This window comes from Tamandua tetradactyla, chromosome 14 (assembly GCF_023851605.1).
Source record: "Tamandua tetradactyla isolate mTamTet1 chromosome 14, mTamTet1.pri, whole genome shotgun sequence".
Taxonomy (NCBI): domain Eukaryota; kingdom Metazoa; phylum Chordata; class Mammalia; order Pilosa; family Myrmecophagidae; genus Tamandua; species Tamandua tetradactyla.
The window spans coordinates 1,946,491-1,964,702 of NC_135340.1; the positions used below are offsets into that span (position 1 = coordinate 1,946,491).

General features: G+C 38.4%; 1 protein-coding gene across 2 annotated transcripts in view; it reads left to right on the forward strand.

The window, feature by feature from the left end:
* The window catches only part of MAP4K5 (mitogen-activated protein kinase kinase kinase kinase 5), a 180,143-nt gene that overhangs the window by 87,051 nt on the left and 74,880 nt on the right, over positions 1–18,212 (forward strand). For both annotated transcript variants that reach the window (XM_077126796.1, XM_077126795.1), the window contains exon 5: positions 1,090–1,145. In XM_077126796.1, coding sequence (XP_076982911.1) covers positions 1,090–1,145 — 56 coding nt within the window. The remainder of the gene's footprint in view (positions 1–1,089; positions 1,146–18,212) is intronic.

The following is an 18,212-nucleotide window of genomic DNA, read 5'->3' on the forward strand; positions in this document are numbered from 1 at the left end:
GTATTAAAGAATTATTGGTAGAAAACAGGTTATGCCACTGGATTTAAAATTCTCTTTGATTTTATGAAGAATTATGATCTTTTATATGAAGAGTTTTTGTTCAATAATTATTTTATCTTTCATACTTTTACAAAATGAGAACTACTAAGACTGTGGATACAAACTGGCTCAAATTTTTTATTTATCATAATATTTCTGCTTTCTACTATTAAACCTGATGAATTGAATTGAATCTGAGAAATATTATCCCTGTAAATAGAATGCCAGATTGCATAGTAATAAAGTGGTTCCCTTCTTTAACTATTATTAGGTTATAAGAATAAAAACTTTATGTTTCTGAGTAGATTGAGAGAGCTAGTGATCAAAATATGCAGTAAAATAGTTTTCTAAGTGAAGATTACATGTACTGAAGTACCTGATTTGGCTTCACTGTCAGTGTACATCACCCCAGATTTCAGTACTCTCTCATGGTAGTGGAAGACGTAGTTCAGGCTTCTGGCTGGGTACTTTCATAGGAAGCATTTTACATATCATAATAGAGAGAGAAGTGACCTGGCTACTTTAAAAATTCTTGGATCAGGTAATGGATTAAGCTACCCTGTGTTGATACACAGTGTGTTAAATGATTTTACCAAAGAAATATCTTGTCCTTTAAAATAAAGTATCTGATACCTTTCATTGTACTTCAGCAATCAATATTTTTATGATTCTCTTTCTCTGTAGAAGTGTAATTAATTATATATTTATCCAGTTTCTTGGCTTTATATTTTTGATAAATTGTTTAGGATTGAGATCATGTCCACCGTTCTCTGTAGAACTTCCTGTGATACCTAGTACTATGCTTTGCACATAGTGGATACTGTCCATTTCACTGTCCAAAGTTGTTTTTGAGTAAATCTCTTATTTTTAAAGTCTCAACATTAGTAACTGTTTGTTTCTTGATTAAAAAAATATATATGTTCACAGTCAAAGTAAATTATCAAAAGATACACATCGAAGAACTTTTATAATTTTTAGTTTCTAAAGTAGATTGTTATTAATGTTATGTTCAAATATATAACAATATGATCCCTTTTTTTTCCTTTCTAGTTACAGGACCATTATCAGAATTGCAAATAGCCTATGTATGCAGAGAAACTTTACAGGTACTACATTTGCTTATGTAGAGAGAAAAATAATTTTAGATTTAAAACTGTAAAATGGTAGTCTGCCCAAAAGTTTAAGGGTAAACCAAATGATTTCTCTGTTAACCTCTTATAATTTTGTAAGCCTAGTTACTTCTTTTGTGAATAAATAGACAAGAATTTATTAAGCTGATGCTGATAAACACAGTGGTCACGTGTAGTGTTTTACTTCGTAGTGCTTGGCCCTCAGTTGCTACAAAGCTAAGGAAAAGTTATGGATGTGAATTGGTTTTTTATTTTAACAAATTGTCTAAGATTTTTCCTTCAAGTTTTATTAATTTCAATCTTCCTTTCAAGTTCTATGACAGTCAAAAGACTCTGCATGATATATGAGGTCTCTTACCATTTCTTTTGAAATGACAAATTGGCGTAGCAACAACCCAGAGTGTTATCTGGAAACTGCAATTCTATATGATATTAATAATTGTCATTGATAGCAGAATTCCGTTGTACGAGTTTGATAAGCATTGCATTAAACAGAGGTTTCTTCGTTACATCACAGCCTGGTAGAGCTTTTAGTGTGGAGCTTTTAGTGTGCTTAAAAGTGCTTTGTGAATCTTCAGCAGTGGTATAGAGTATGTAGCATTTTCTCCAATTTATTTGACCATAATGTCCCTTTTTATCCCCACAGAGCATCTGTTAGGACTGGTATTCTGTGACACATTTTGAGAAACAAATTGATTCATATGAGCAAAGAATGAAAATGCTTGTTGTTTATGATTTTTAGAAATACCATAAGTAGTACTAACAGTTAAAAAAAAGTCTGACTCATATTGCTTGAATTACCTTAACCTGCCAATCAGAAATAACCTTTTTTTTTCAGGGCCCTGAAAGACTATTCATTGAGGAAATTAACAATGAGAAATAGTTTTGTTTATACATTTTAAGGCATGTGAATTAGGAGGAGGGATTAAGTAATGGTGATTATATTTTTATTTTGGTGATTTACAACTGATAATTGCTGATTGATGCTTTTATCTCTTCATTTCCTAGACTGTGTAGTTTGCTTAGAAATTAAGTTGATGCTCCGTATGTGGCTCTTCCACATTGTTAGAAATGGGAATTTGACATGATCTAGAAGAAATTTCTAGTCAGTCAAAAAGAGTTGCTTCCCACATACTTTAAAATATATAACATACCAGATCTTATTGTGGGACAAATAAAAATAAATTTTTCTAGTATCTCTCTACCTATTTCTATAATATTCACATAACATAGAAACCTACTTTTTTTAATATCCACATAAAATAAAAACACAGGGTGGGCCACGGTGGCTCAGCAGGCAAGAATGCTCGCCTGCCATGCCAGAGGACCCAGGTTCGATTGCCGGTACCTGCCCATGTAAAAAAAAGCAAACAAACAAACAAAAAAAACATAATCATAACTATCACAGCAGAGAATTCTTGACAGATGAATTTTCTTTAAGTTTTAGTGTTCAAAGCTTATTGTCTCTTCAAAGGACAGAAAAGTGAATGGAAGTTTAAAAATGTATTCTTTTATGCTCGCCCTAGTGTATTGCCTTAACCTCTTGTATAGTTTATAGATTAAAGAATAATCTGTAAGATTAGCTCCGATTGACAATTTCTGTTACGCTCACAAACTTCCAGTCTCCAGCTAGATGGAGTAACAGGGAACAGATTTACCATGCTACCCAAAAAAGTTAGGCAAAATATATAAAACCAGTAACAAAGAACAGTGACCCCTAAGAGATAGGGAACAAATGAGGAAAACATGACGATTGCCACAACTTACAGCCTCAGGAGTTTCCCTGGCCTTGCAAAGGGTGGGCGTCTGCGCCCCCAGACTCCAGCCGAGCCCTGGCGAGCGCGTGCCTGCGGGGAAATGGCCACGGCCTGGGAAGGGCTCCTCAAGGATTCCAGTCTCGCCTGCTGGCCCCGAGACCCAGGATCCCACGCAAAAAAATAAGCAAACAAAAGTCAGTCCGTGTAAAGGACTTACAGGAAGAGGATAAAGCACCCACACAGCCAGGGATATAGTGCCTGTGACCACCAACCGGGCATAAGATATCAACTTCATGGGCCATTAGGAAAGTACTCAAAAGTAAGAAAACTAAAATTCAAAATGTCCGGCTTCCAATCAAAGATTGACAACCATTCAAAGAGAGATAATAAAGCAAAAAATTAATTAATCAGGGCTTCTGGCCAACCAAGGTGGCGGCACAGGTTGCTCCGGAGTGCTGTTCCCCAACAGGACTTTTGAACAAATGGTAAAAATCGGCAGAACCGTCTTCTCAAAGCTCTAGAAAAGAGTTAAAGGGTTGTAATAACTGGAGGCGGGAAGGAGGGGCGGGGAGGAGGAGGAGAGAGACGCAGGGTGGGAAGGAGGGTGGAGGGCGCTCTGCGGACCTAACCGAGGCCCTGGCGTGAGCCCGGCAGTGCCACAGCCCTGCACCTTGGAAGCGGGGCGGAGCAGCCCACGTGGCGCGCCGGGAGCCACTCGAGGCCGCCCCAGGGGCCGGTCCCCAGGCACTAAGTGGCCGGTCTGGCTCCGGGAGCGGCCAGATGGATGCAGCAAGAGTGAGGAGGGCTTGCGAAAATGCCTGTGGGCGGCCTGAGCAGGGGTGCCAGCAGAAAGGACCTAAAGGACTGCTTTGCTGTGTTCGGAGAGGTGGTTGACTGTACGATGAGAACGACCCCAACACCGGACAGTCCAGAGGGTTTGGGTTTAGCCTCTTCAGATGTGCGGCCACTGTGGAGAAGGTCCTAGACCAGAGGCGCACAGGCCGATGTGTGTCTTTGACCCAGAGATGCTGTGGCCACAGAGAAGGGTGCAGCGAAGAAAGTCTCTGTGGGGTTTCTGAATCCTGAAGCCACTGAGGGGAAGATCAGGGAATACTTCGGGGAGTTTGGGGAGACGGACGCCTTTGAGCTTCCAGTGGGTCCAAAGTTGAAGGAAGGACAGGGCTTTGTTTTCGTCACCTCTAAGGAAGAGGAGCCTGTGAAGAAAGCCCTGGAGAAAACCCTACACCGTCAGTGGAAGCAAGTGTGAGATAAACGTGGACAGCCCCAAGAAGTCGACAGCTACAGCAGTGTGGCTCTGGGGGCCGTGGGAACCCAGGCGGTGGCAGCGGTGGAGGAAGTGGAGGTCAGAGTCAGAGTTGGAACCAGGGCTGCAGCCCGGGCCATGGAGGCTACGACTGCAGTCAGGTCGGACAGATTATGGGAAGAGCCAGAGACACGACGGCTGTCAGAATAACTAATTACACGGCATGCTGAGGCTGCAGCACGACAACAGGCTGACTGCACACGTTTGGATATCAAGTGAACACAAACAATTACATACCAAGTTTAGCTTGACAAATTTTCTATGGCCTGTCCCATGTGCATCTTATTTAAAATTTTCCCCTGGAAATCACTCTCCTGTTCACTATTTCAAGAACTCTAGTTGTGTTAGGCAGCATGTGATATATCCAAGGCCAGAGTGCAATTACAGGATGATTGTACCAGGTTCCCCAGAGCCTAGTGGGAGGGTCTGTTTCCAGCTGCCGCTCTGCAGCCTGCTGTGGACTCTGGTTGTCAAGAGTCATCTGTAGCTTAGGAAACCATTGCCACCTTTTAATTTTATATGATTTGTGTCATACATTTCCTGTAACGAAAGTGATTATTTTATTGCACTTTTTGGTACCTTTTGGGACTGTAATGTATTGTGAGGTATTGCACACGTGTTCTGATCTTGCCATGACCTGGACATTGAAGCTACCCAATGTTTTGAAATAAAAATTTGAACACCCCTCCCACCCACCCACACACCAGAAGGAGAAGCTTCAGAAGCTCGTGGCACCCTAACTGGTCCACCCCCTCCATGGCGTGGTGCAGAGCCACCCTGCAGTCCCGTTTGGGTCCTGCCTGGTTCCAAAGGGAGCAGAATGACCACATAGTGAGATGCCCCTATTTTAGTGCCAGTCTTCCAGGTGGCACACACGAAGGCTGGACTGGGAAGCTTGGGCTCATCCCAGAATCGGCCCTGCAGGCAGGAGCTTGCAAACAGTTAAACCATTGTGAGAAACTAATTAATTAAAGTGGCCTGGGAGAAAGAACTGCCTACTTTAAATCACTCAATGGAGTACTGGGAAAGGGGAGAAAATCAATTTCCTAGGGAGTAGAGGAGCATTTAGATTTCTGAAAACAGGAATTTCTAAGGTCATGAACAAGCACAAGCTCAGGGTTAAGCAGACTCAGAAAAGACAGTACCTATATTTCACATTTGCAGAGCGGCAGCTAAAGAGCCAATCTGTAGACTTTGAAAGGTTTGTGTGTGTATGTGTTGGTTTGTATGGTTTTGTTAGCTCATGGCACTCAAGGAAATCTGTCATATCACTAGCCAGATACACTTAATAAACTGACACCTCAGGGAATAAGTTTCAGAGTTAACACTTAAAATATTAAATGTACAATGTGCAACAAAGAATTACAAGAGAAACAAGGAAGCAGGAAGTGATGGCCCATCCAAAGGAACAAAATGAAAATCCAGAAGCCATGAACAAGAACAGACTTTGGACGTACCAAACAAAGAAGTTTTAAAAAAATGATCCTCAATATGCTCAAAGAGATAAATAAAGGAGAACACAAATTTAAAAAAAGGAAGGATATTAGGAATACAATGAAACAACAATAAAAGAGTCTCAGCAAAGAGAAAGAAAATTTTGAAAGGAACCACAGAAATACTGGAGTCAAAGACCACAATAACTGAAATGAAAAGATTCCTTAGAGAGTTTCAGTAGCAGATTGGAGCTGGTAGAAGAAATAATCATTGAATTCAAATAAAAGACAATGGAAATGATTTAGGTCAAGGAGCAAAAAAAGAGAATGAAAAAGTAAACAGAGCCTGAGACCTGTGCAGCACCTGTGCAGCACATCAGGCATAACGATATACACATTAGGAGAGTCTTGAAAGGTAAAGAAAGAAAGGGCCAAAGGAATATTCAAAGAAATAGTGACAGAAAACTTCCAAAACTTAATGAAAGCAAACATGAATAAGACCATTGAAGAAGCACATGAACCGCAAACAGGAGAAACTGGAAGAAAACCATGCCCAGACACATAGTAGTCAAATTGTAGATTACCAAGCACAAGGAAGGAGTTCTGAAAGTTGCAAGGGAAAAGCAATATGTTACATACAAGTGATTCCCAGTAAGAATAAGTGCAGGTTTCTCATCAGAAACCAAGGAGGCAAGAAGATAGTAGGATGAGGGCAGGCCACGGTGGCTCAGCAGGCAAGAATGCTTGCTTGCCATGCCAGAGGACCCAGGTTCAATTCCCAGTGCCTGCCTGTGTAAAAAAATAATAAATAAATAAATAAATAAATAAGATAGTAGGATGACCTATTGAAAGTGCTGAAGGAAAAAAATGACCAATCAATACACCCAGTGAGACTCTCACTTAAAAATGAAGGAGAAATTAAAGACATTCCCAAATGCACAAGAGCTGAGGTCTTATGGTGGCACTAGACCTGCCCTACAAGCATAAAGAAATAAAGACTTCCAGTAAAGGTGACTATATAGGTAATTTAAATGCCTGTATGAGTGTATAGTATTTTCTAGTATGTAACTCCAATTTTTTTACTTCTCATAGGTTGTAAAATGTAAATGCATAAAAAATAATAATTCTATGATTTTGGGCATAAAACTATAAAGATATAACTTGCAACAAGTACAACAAAAGGTGGGGGCATAGGATCAACGTATGTGTTAACTATTGAAGTTAAAATGTAACAAATCAAACATGATGGCTATAGATTTAGGATGTTAAATTTAAGTCCCATTGTAAACACCATGAAAATACATACAAAGAAATAAGAAGTGGCTCGAAATGGTACAATACAAAAAAAAAAAAATCATATAAATGTGAAGGTATGCATTAGCAGAAAGTTGAGGGACAAAAAAAGACTTAGAAAGACCAAATAGCAAATGGCAGAATATTCTACTTCAAGAGTAATTACTAGAAATGTAAATGGATTAAACTCCCCAGTGAAAAGGCAGAAATTGGCAGAACGAATAAAAAAGCATGACTCATCTGTAAGCTGATTACAACAGATTCACCTTAAATTCAAAGATTCAAGTAAGTTGAAACTGAAAGGATGGAAAAAATATATCATGCAAATAGTAACTATAAAAGTGAGCAGATAAAATAGACTTTAAATAAAAAGATGTTAAAAGGGACAAAAAAATCATTAAATACTAATAAAGGGGTCAAGTCAACAAGAAAATATAGCAGTTATAAATATATATGTACCTAGCAGCAGTGCCCCCAAATACATGACAAATATTGACAGAGTTGAAGGGAGAAATAGAAGGTTCTGTATCATTAATAGGAAATATCAATACATATCACTCTCAGTAATTGACGGAGCATCTAGACAGAAGATCAATAAAGAAATAGAAGACTTGAATGACACCATAAACCATATAGATCTAACAGACATATGTAGACACATAGGGTATATATTTTTCTTTAGTGCACATGGATCATTTTCTAGGATGGGACCATATATTAGGTCATAAAACAAGTCTCCATAAATTAAAAAATACTGAAATCATACAATATGTCTTCTCTGACCACTATGGAATGTAGCTAGATATCAATATAACAGAGAAATGGAAAATTCAGAAGTATGTGAATATTTTTAAGCATCCACTGGGTCAAAAAAATCACAAGTGTGGGAAATGTCATCAAGATGGCAACCTAAGACATCCTGGGAAAATTTTCCCTCAAAGCTAAATAATAGGGCAAATCCCACTTGCTTGGAACTGATGAGAGACACTGGAAAAAGAGTCTACAAAGGCTGACTGAAAGAGAAGAAGAAGGTAGGAAATCTGCAGTTTGGACCTGTCAGACCAGACCCATCCCCCACCCTCAGTCCCAAGAGGCTTGAGAGTCACACAGTGTCAGCACTCCAGCCTGGGCACCTCCTGCCATGGTTGCGGACCACAGAGATACTCAGGGCAGCAGCGTGGAACTGCACACACATTCAAGCGCAGAGACCCAAAGCTGCAAAGACCCAGGGTATAGACCTACCATCAGTGAGTGCATACATATAAAATGGCCCTCATGAAACACAAGAGAACTGCTGCAGAGCTGATAGCAGGTAGTATATACACTCAACCTCATCTCTAATCACTGGTGCACCCTAACAAAAAAGAGGGGTATTTTTGAATAATGATTCCATCTGGCTCCCTGGGGGGTGATACCCTAACGAAGGAAGTTACCTGAGGCAGAAAATATGCATGGAAAAAGGGGAAAATTGAAAAGTGAGGCATAGTGGACCCCAGGACTGAGAACTGTTAGGGAAAACTGACACTAAACAATGGAGAGCAGTTGAGCAAATGGTAGCCACTGGGGAGGAAAATCGGCACAAAAACAGCGCAGGACTCCTAGAGAAGGAATGTAGGAAAAGAAATCTTCTCTAGAAAGTGAAGTCATTTGCACATAATAGGGCATGTCCTGTCCAAGGCAAGAGACAGGTGCCAAAAACCTGAGAAAATCTGACTGGTAAAAAACAGACTGTTCTAAGGGTCTAGTATAAGGGCTAAGTGTTGAAAAAGAGCCTTAACACATAGTCATTCTACTATAAAACCCTAGGATGGGGAGAAACTGACTTCAACTAAGACGCAAATAAATTTGAGTTAGCACATCAAAATAGTCAAAGCCCAGACCTCAGCAAAAAATTGCAAGTATGCTAAGAATAAGAAACAGGAATATAAGACTCATCCAAGTGATAAAACTTCATGAGAAAGAAAAACATTGGAACAATTAATCAAAAAAGTTCAAACTATTTTCCTAAATTAATTTAAGGAATTGAAGGAAAATATGGATAGACATATACTAAATATGGCTACAGAACTGAAGGATATTAAGAAGACAATGTGTGAACAAAGAGAAGTATTAGAAAGCTTTAAAAACAACCTACCAGGGGCGGGCCGCGGTGGCTCAGCGGGCAAGAGTGCTTGCCTGCTATGCCGGAGGACCCCGGTTCGATTCCCGGCCCCAGCCCATGTAAAAAACAGACAAACAAACAAAATATAATAAAAAATAAGAAAATGTTTAAAGATGTTTCCCTTTCTTCCTCCCTTCCTTCCTTCCATCCTTCCTTCCTTCTCTGTCTTTCCTTCCCTTCCTCCCTCTCTCTTTAAAAAAAAAAACAACCTACCAGAACTTATAGAAATTTAAAACACAAAAGTGGAGATTAAAAAATGAGTGGCATACAGCAGCATATCTGCACAGGCAGAAAAAAGAAACAGCAAACTAGAAGCCAAAACAATTGAAATCATAGTCAGAAGAACGGGTAAAGAATAGAAAGAAATGATCAGGGCCTGAGGGACCTGAGACAACATGAAGTGTACCAACGTATGCATTATGGGAGTCCTAGAAGGAAAAGTGAAAAGAAAGAGGGCAGAAAGGATATTTGAGAAAATAGTGGCTGAAAATTTCCCAACTCTTATGAAAGATATAAATTACATGTCCAAGTTCTCCAAACATGATAAATCCTAGTATACTTCTCCAAGACACATCCTAATTGCAGTGTCAGATGCTTAAGATAAAGTGAGGATTCTGAAAGCAATAAGAGAAAAGCAATCCATCACATACAAGGGGTCCTCAGTAAAACTAAAGTATTGATTTCTCATCAGAGCAAGAAGGCAATTGTGTGACATTTAAAGTACTGAAATATGTACCTTAAATTTCTTTAAAAATTCTTCATCTGTCATACACTGTCTCTTTAGGATATAACTGTTTATTCCCTATCAGAGTTAGAATACAATGGTTATTTCTTTGTTATGGTCACAATAATGTAATGTGTGACAAAAACAACATAAAAAGAAGCAGAGGGATATAGGATCAGAGAATGTGTATATTATTGAAATTAATTTAATAAGCTTTAAACTAGTAGGTTATAGTCTTAAGTTGTTTAATACAAGCCTAGAATAACCATAGAGTATTTTAAAAATAGACAGAGGGCGGGCCACGGTGGCTCAGCAGGCAAGAATACTCACCTGGAGGACTTCCTGGAAGATGGCGGCTTAGTAAGACGCGCGGATCTTAGTTTCTTCCCCAGGACAGCTACTAGGGGAGTAGAAACGATACAGAAAGCGCCCAAAGCCACAACAGAGATAAAAAAGACAGCGTACCCCATCCTGGAACGGCTGGCTGGCTGAGAGAAGCAGCTCGGGTGAGAACGCCGAGGCGCGCGGGCCTCACCGGGCGGGGCGGGAAGTGGCCGGAGTTACTCCCTTCCCCCTTCCCGGGCCGGCTGGGAGAATTGGAGAGGCGGTCCCCTGAAAACAAGGCGGCTGGCGCCCACACCACGCGCAGCCCCCCGGACCAACTGAGAGAATTGGATCGGAAATCCCCAGGCCGCGGAGAACGGTGACGGGTGGGGGAGGCCCCTTCCAAACCCGTGACTCCCGGGGAACGTGCACTCTCTCGGGCGGGCCGCTGCCGCTGGCGCCCTCCTGCCACGCTTGTCGCCCAGGGCTGACTAGGAAATTCGGACGGGCTCTTTCCCGGGCTGCGGCGACCAGCAACCCTCCCTGCATTCGGACCCCGGGCCAGCTCAAGCCGCTTCGGCTAGCGAACCCCCCGGACGGCGAGAGTTTTCCAAAGTTTAAGGTCCCACAGCACCTTTTACTGGTGGGACCCGCAGACAAACGTGTGCCACGAGCACCACCTACTGGGCAGGATAAGAAAAACAGAACCCAGAGATTTCACAGAAAAATCTTCCCAACTTTTGGATCCAATACCCAGGGAAATCTGTCTAAATGCGCAGACGCCAACAGAAGATAACGGATCACGCTCAAATAATTGAAAATATGGCCCAGTCAAAGGAACAAACCAATGGTTCAGATGAGATACAGGAGCTGAGACAACTAATGCTAAATATACGAACAGAAATGGAAAACCTCTTCAAAAACGAAATCGATAAATTGAGGGAGGACATGAAGAAGACATGGGCTGAACATAAAGAAGAAATAAAACTGAAAAAACAAATCACAGAACTTATGGAAGTAAAGGACAAAGTAGAAAAGATAGAAAAAACAATGGATACCTACAATGATAGATTCAAAGAGACAGAAGATAGAATTAGTGATTTGGAGGATGGAACATCTGAATTCCAAAAAGAAACAGAAACTATCGGGAAAAGAATGGAAAAATTTGAACAGGGTATCAGGGAACTCAAGGACAATATGAACCGCACAAATATACGTGTTGTGGGTGTCCCAGAAGGAGAAGAGAAGGGAAAAGGAGGAGAAAAACTAATGGAAGAAATTTTCACTGAAAATTTCCCAACTCTTATGAAAGACCTAAAATTACAGATCCAAGAAGTGCAGCGCACCCCAAAGAGATTAGACCCAAATAGGCGTTCTCCAGGACACTTACTAGTTAGAATGTCAGAGGTCAAAGAGAAAGAGAGGATCTTGAAAGCAGCAAGAGAAAAACAATCCATCACATACAAGGGAAACCCAATAAGACTATGCGTAGATTTCTCAGCAGAAACCATGGAGGCTAGAAGACAGTGGGATGATATATTTAAATTACTAAAAGAGAAAAACTGCCAACCAAGACTCCTATATCCAGCAAAATTGTCCTTCAAAAATGAGGGAGAAATTAAAACATTCTCAGACAAAAAGTCACTGAGAGAATTTGTGACCAAGAGACCAGCTCTGCAAGAAATACTAAAGGGAGCACTAGAGTCAGAACTGAAAAGACAGAAGAGAGAGGTATGGAGAAGAGTGTACAAAGAAGGAAAGTCAGATATGATATATATAATACAAAAGGCAAAATGTTAGAGGGAAATATTATCCAAACAGTAATAACACTAAATGTCAATGGACTGAATTCCCCAATCAAAAGACATAGATTGGCAGAATGGATTAAAAAACAGGATCCTTCTATATGCTGTCTACAGGAAACACATCTTAGACCCAAAGATAAACATAGGTTGAAAGTGAAAGGTTGGGAAAAGATATTTCATGCAAATAACAACCAGAAAATAGCAGGAGTGGCTATACTAATATCCAACAAGTTAGACTTCAAATGTAAAACAGTTAAAAGAGACAAAGAAGGACACTATATACTAATAAAAGGAACAATTAAACAAGAAGACATAACAATCATAAATATTTATGCACCGAACCAGAATGCCCCAAAATACGTGAGGAATACACTGCAAACACTGAAAAGGGAAATAGACACAAATACCATAATAGTTGGAGACTTCAGTTCCCCACTCTCATCAATGAACAGAACATCTAGACAGAGGATCAATAAAGAAATAGAGAATCTGAATATTACTATAAAGGAGCTAGACTTAACAGACATTTATAGGACATTACATCCCACAACAGCAGGATACACCTTTTTCTCAAGTGCTCATGGATCATTCTCAAAGATAGACCATATGCTGGGTCACAAAGCAAGTCTTAACAAATTTAAAAAGATTGAAATCATACACAACACTTTCTCGGATCATAAAGGAATGAAGTTGGAAATCAATAATAGGCGGAATGCCAGAAAATTCACAAATACGTGGAGGCTCAACAACACACTCTTAAACAACGAGTGGGTCAAAGAAGAAATTGCAAGAGAAATTAGTAAATACCTCGAGGCGAATGAAAATGAAAACACAACATATCAAAACTTATGGGACGCAGCAAAGGCAGTGCTAAGAGGGAAATTTATTGCCCTAAATGCCTATATCAGAAAAGAAGAAAAGGCAAAAAGGCAGGAATTAACTGTTCAATTGGAAGAACTGGAGAAAGAACAGCAAACTAATCCCAAAGCAAGCAAAAGGAAAGAAATAACAAATATCAGAGCAGAAATAAATGAAATTGAAAATATGAAAACAGTAGAGAAAATCAATAAGACCAGAAGTTGGTTCTATGAGAAAATCAATAAGATTGATGGGCCCCTATCAAGATTGACAAAAAGAAGAAGAGAGAGGATGCAAATAAATAAGATCAGAAATGGAAGAGGAGACATAACTACTGACCTCACAGAAATAAAGGAGGTAATAACAGGATACTATGAACAACTTTACGCTAATAAATACAACAATTTAGAGGAAATGGACGGGTTCCTGGAAAGACATGAACAACCAACTTTGACTCAAGAAGACATAGATGACCTCAACAAACCAATCACAAGTAAAGAAATTGAATTAGTCATTCAAAATCTTCCTAAAAAGAAAAGTCCAGGACCAGATGGCTTCACATGGGAATTCTACCAAAGGTTCCAGAAAGAATTAGTACCAATTCTCCTCAAACTCTTCAAAAAAATCGAAGTGGAGGGAAAACTGCCTAATTCATTCTATGAAGCCAACATCACCCTCATACCAAAACCAGGCAAAGATATTACAAAAAAAGAAAACTACAGACCAATCTCTCTAATGAATACAGATGCAAAAATCCTCAATAAAATTCTAGCAAATCGTATCCAATAACACATTAAAAGAATTATACATCATGACCAAGTAGGATTCATCCCAGGTATGCAAGGATGGTTCAACATAAGAAAATCAATTAATGTAATACACCATATCAACAAATCAAAGCAGAAAAATCACATGATCATCTCAATTGATGCAGAGAAGGCATTTGACAAGATTCAACATCCTTTCCTGTTGAAAACACTTCAAAAGATAGGAATACAAGGGAACTTCCTTAAAATGATAATGGGAATATATGAAAAACCCACAGCTAATGTCATCCTCAATGGGGAAAAATTGAAAACTTTCCCCCTAAGATCAGGAACAAGACAAGGATGTCCACTATCACCACTATTATTCAACATTGTGTTGGAGGTTCTAGCCAGAGCAATTAGACAAGAAAAAGAAATACAAGGCATCAAAATTGGAAAGGAAGAAGTAAAACTATCACTGTTTGCAGACGATATGATACTATACGTCGAAAACCCGGAAAAATCCACAACAAAACTACTAGAGCTAATAAATGAATACAGCAAAGTAGCAGGTTACAAGATCAACATTCAAAAATCTGTAGCATTTCTATACACTAGTAATGAACAAACTGAGGGGGAAATCAAGAAATGAATCCCATTTACAATTGCAACTAAAAGAATAAAATACCTAGGAATAAATTTAACAAAAGAGACAAAAAACCTATATAAAGAAAACTACAAAAAACTGCTAAAAGAAATCACAGAAGACCTAAATAGATGGAAGGGCATACCGTGTTCATGGATTGGAAGACTAAATATAGTTAAGATGTCAATCCTACCTAAATTGATTTACAGATTCAATGCAATACCAATCAAAATCCCAACAACTTATTTTTCAGAAATAGAAAAACCAATAAGCAAATTTATCTGGAAGGGCAGGGTGCCCCGAATTGCTAAAAGCATCTTGAGGAAAAAAAACGAAGCTGGAGGTCTCGCGCTGCCTGACTTTAAGGCATATTATGAAGCCACAGTGGTCAAAACAGCATGGTATTGGCATAAAGATAGATATATCGACCAATGGAATCGAATAGAGTGCTCAGATATAGACCCTCTCATCTATGGACATTTGATCTTTGATAAGGCAGTCAAGCCAACTCACCTGGGACAGAGCAGTCTCTTCAATAAATGGTGCCTAGAGAACTGGATATCCATATGCAAAAGAATGAAAGAAGATCCATCTCTCACACCCTATACAAAAGTTAACTCAAAATGGATCAAAGATCTAAACATTAGGTCTAAGACCATAAAACAGATAGAGGAAAATGTTGGGAGATATCTTATGGATCTTACAACTGGAGGCGGTTTTATGGACCTTAAACCTAAAGCAAGAGCACTGAAGAAGGAAATAAATAAATGGGAACTCCTCAAAATTAAACACTTTTGTGCATCAAAGAACTTCATCAAGAAAGTAGAAAGACAGCCTTCACAATGGGAGACAATATTTGGAAATGATATATCAGATAAAGGTCTAGTATCCAGAATTTATAAAGAGATTGTTCATCTCAACAACAAAAAGACAGCCAACCCAATTACAAAATGGGAAAAAGACTTAAACAGACACCTATCAGAAGAGGAAATACAAATGGGCAAAAGGCACATGAAGAGATGCTCAATGTCCCTGGCCATTAGAGAAATGCAAATCAAAACCACAATGAGATATCATCTCACACCCACCAGAATGGCCATTATCAACAAAACAGAAAATGACAAGTGCTGGAGAGGATGCGGAGAAAGAGGCACACTTATCCACTGTTGGTGGGAATGTCAAATGGTGCAACCACTGTGGAAGGCAGTTTGGCGGTTCCTCAAAAAGCTGAATATAGAATTGCCATACGACCCAGCAATACCGTTGCTGGGAATATACTCAAAGGACTTAAGGGCAAAGACACAAACGGACATTTGCACACCAATGTTTATAGCAGCGTTATTTACAATTGCAAAGAGATGGAAACAGCCGAAATCTCCATCAACAGAAGAGTGGCTAAACAAACTGTGGTATATACATACGATGGAATACTATGCAGCTTTAAGACAGGATAAACTTATGAAGCATGTAATAACATGGATGGACCTAGAGAACATTATGCTGAGTGAGTCTAGCCAAAAACTAAAGGACAAATACTGTATGGTCCCACTGATGTGAACAGACATTCGAGAATAAATTTGGAATATGTCATTGGTAACAGAGTCCAGCAGGAGGTAGAAACAGGGTAAGATAATGGCCAATTGGAGTTGAAGGGATACAGACGGTGTAACAGGACTAGATACAAAAACTCAAAAATGGACAGCACAATAATACCTAATTGTAAAGTAATCATGTTAAAACACTGAATGAAGCTGCATCTGAGCTATAGGTTTTTGTTTTGTTTTGTTTTGTTTTGTTTTGATTTTACTATTATTACTTTTATTTTTTTCTCTATATTAACATTCTATATCTTTTTCGGTTATGTTGCTAGTTCTTCTAAACCAATGCATATGTACTAAGAAATGATGATCATGCATCTATGTGATGATGTTAAGAATTAATGATTGCATATGTAGAATGGTATGATCTCTAAATGTTGGGTTAATTTCTTTTTTTCCGTTAATTAAAAAAAAAAAAAGATAAGGGATAATTGGAGCTGACGGGATACAGACTGTACAACGGGACTGGATATAAAAACTCAGAAATGGACAGCACAATACTACCCAATTGTAATGCAATTATGTTAAAATACTGAATGAAGCTGAATGTGAGGTATAGGTTTTTTTGTTTTTGTTTTTGTTTTTGTTTTTTTTCTTTCTATTATTGTTTTAATTCTTATTCTGTTGTGTTTCTATTTCTTTTTCTAAATCGATGCAAATGTACTAAGAAATGATGAATATGCAACTATGTGATGTTATTAAGAATTACTGATTGTACATGTAGATTGGAATGATTTCTAATTGTTTTGTTAATTCTTTTTTTAATTAATTAGAAAAAAAGAGAAATAAAGTTAGGTACAGATACATATGGTTACAAGAAAGTGGTGTATGACATATAAATTGAAAAAGGTAAAAGGCACAAGCATTTTTGTTAAAAAACAAAAAACACCATTATGCATTTGTGTGCCTACTTAAATACAGAAATGTTGAAGCCGTATACCCAGCTATTAATGGAGGTTAACTCTGGATATGAAATTGGATGAATAAAGACTATTTTAAAAATTAAAAAAAAAAAAAGTAGGAAGAGGATTGAGTTTTTTAATTCTTTCTTAGGTGCTGATTTAATCCCATATTGGTCCTGTAATTTGCAGATATCATAACACAGGCTATTAGTCTACAAAATTCACATTAAAGGGAACCTGACATATATTCGATTCAATGCCTGAGGTTTCAAAAGGCACTGGAGAATAATAATATACCTTGTAATCTATTTTCTCACATTGTGGTCTAAGTCCGGGCACCTGGGGTCCTTTGGTGGTCTGTGGCTTTGTACATCACTCATCAGAAATCCCCACACATGCCAACCACGTGAAGTGAGAGGGTTTAAAGCAGTCGGGGCCAAACTGCTTGAATAGTTACTTCGCAGGACGCTTGTCTAGCTAAAAATACTGCACATGTGAAGCAAACACATGCATTTTACTCTCTCTTCCACTGTAGACTGAAGACTTCCAAACTTTTGTCGGATCCAGAATCCTTCCTTATCTCCAGACACATGTCCATCTCTCTGCCTGTTGGCATCTTTACCTGAACGTTAGATGCAAGTATCTAAAACTGAACATGTCCCACACTGAACTCATAATCCTTCCTCTACTCTTCCCAATATCCAGAAATTTGAGAACCCTCTTACATACCTCCACCTCCCTGAGAAACCATATTTATTAAGTGACTATGCAAGAGAATAAGAAATAGTCCCTGTTATTCTGAACTTTGCCAAATTGGTTTTCAAAATAGTTGCACCAATTTGCACTGGCACCAATTTTCATTTGTAGCAACATAAGAATTTCTGTTTTCCAATATACTCTACAACATTTGCCATGTGAGGTTTATATTTTTGCCAATTTGATGATTGTGGAATAGTAACTCATTGTGCTTTCCTTTTATATTTCCCTAAATATCAGTGAGATTGTGGATAATTTTGTGTGTTTATTAGATATTATTTTTTCCTCCTAATATAGTTTGCCTGCTTTTTCAATGGATTGCTTCTCTGCTTTTTGGTGCAAGTACTTAACATATTCTGGGGACTAATCAATTGCTGGTGTTATGTAGGGAATATAACTTTTCCCCAACTGCAGCTTGCCATTTCTCTTTTAATTCTCACTTTAATTGCAGATGAATTTTAAATTTTAATGTAATAAATTAAAATTTATTTTATTTTATAGATTGCAATTTTGTATAAAAATATGTAAAAAAAAGTCTTGTATAAAAAAATCCTTCCCTACCATCAAGTCATGAAAACAATCTCCTACATTTTTTTTATAACTTTTAAAAAAGTTTCAGGTCTTGTATTTATCTGTCTTTAATTAAACCAGAATTCATTTTTTAATCTGATTAAAAAAAAATATGGACAACTAATTATCTCAGAAATTATGGAATA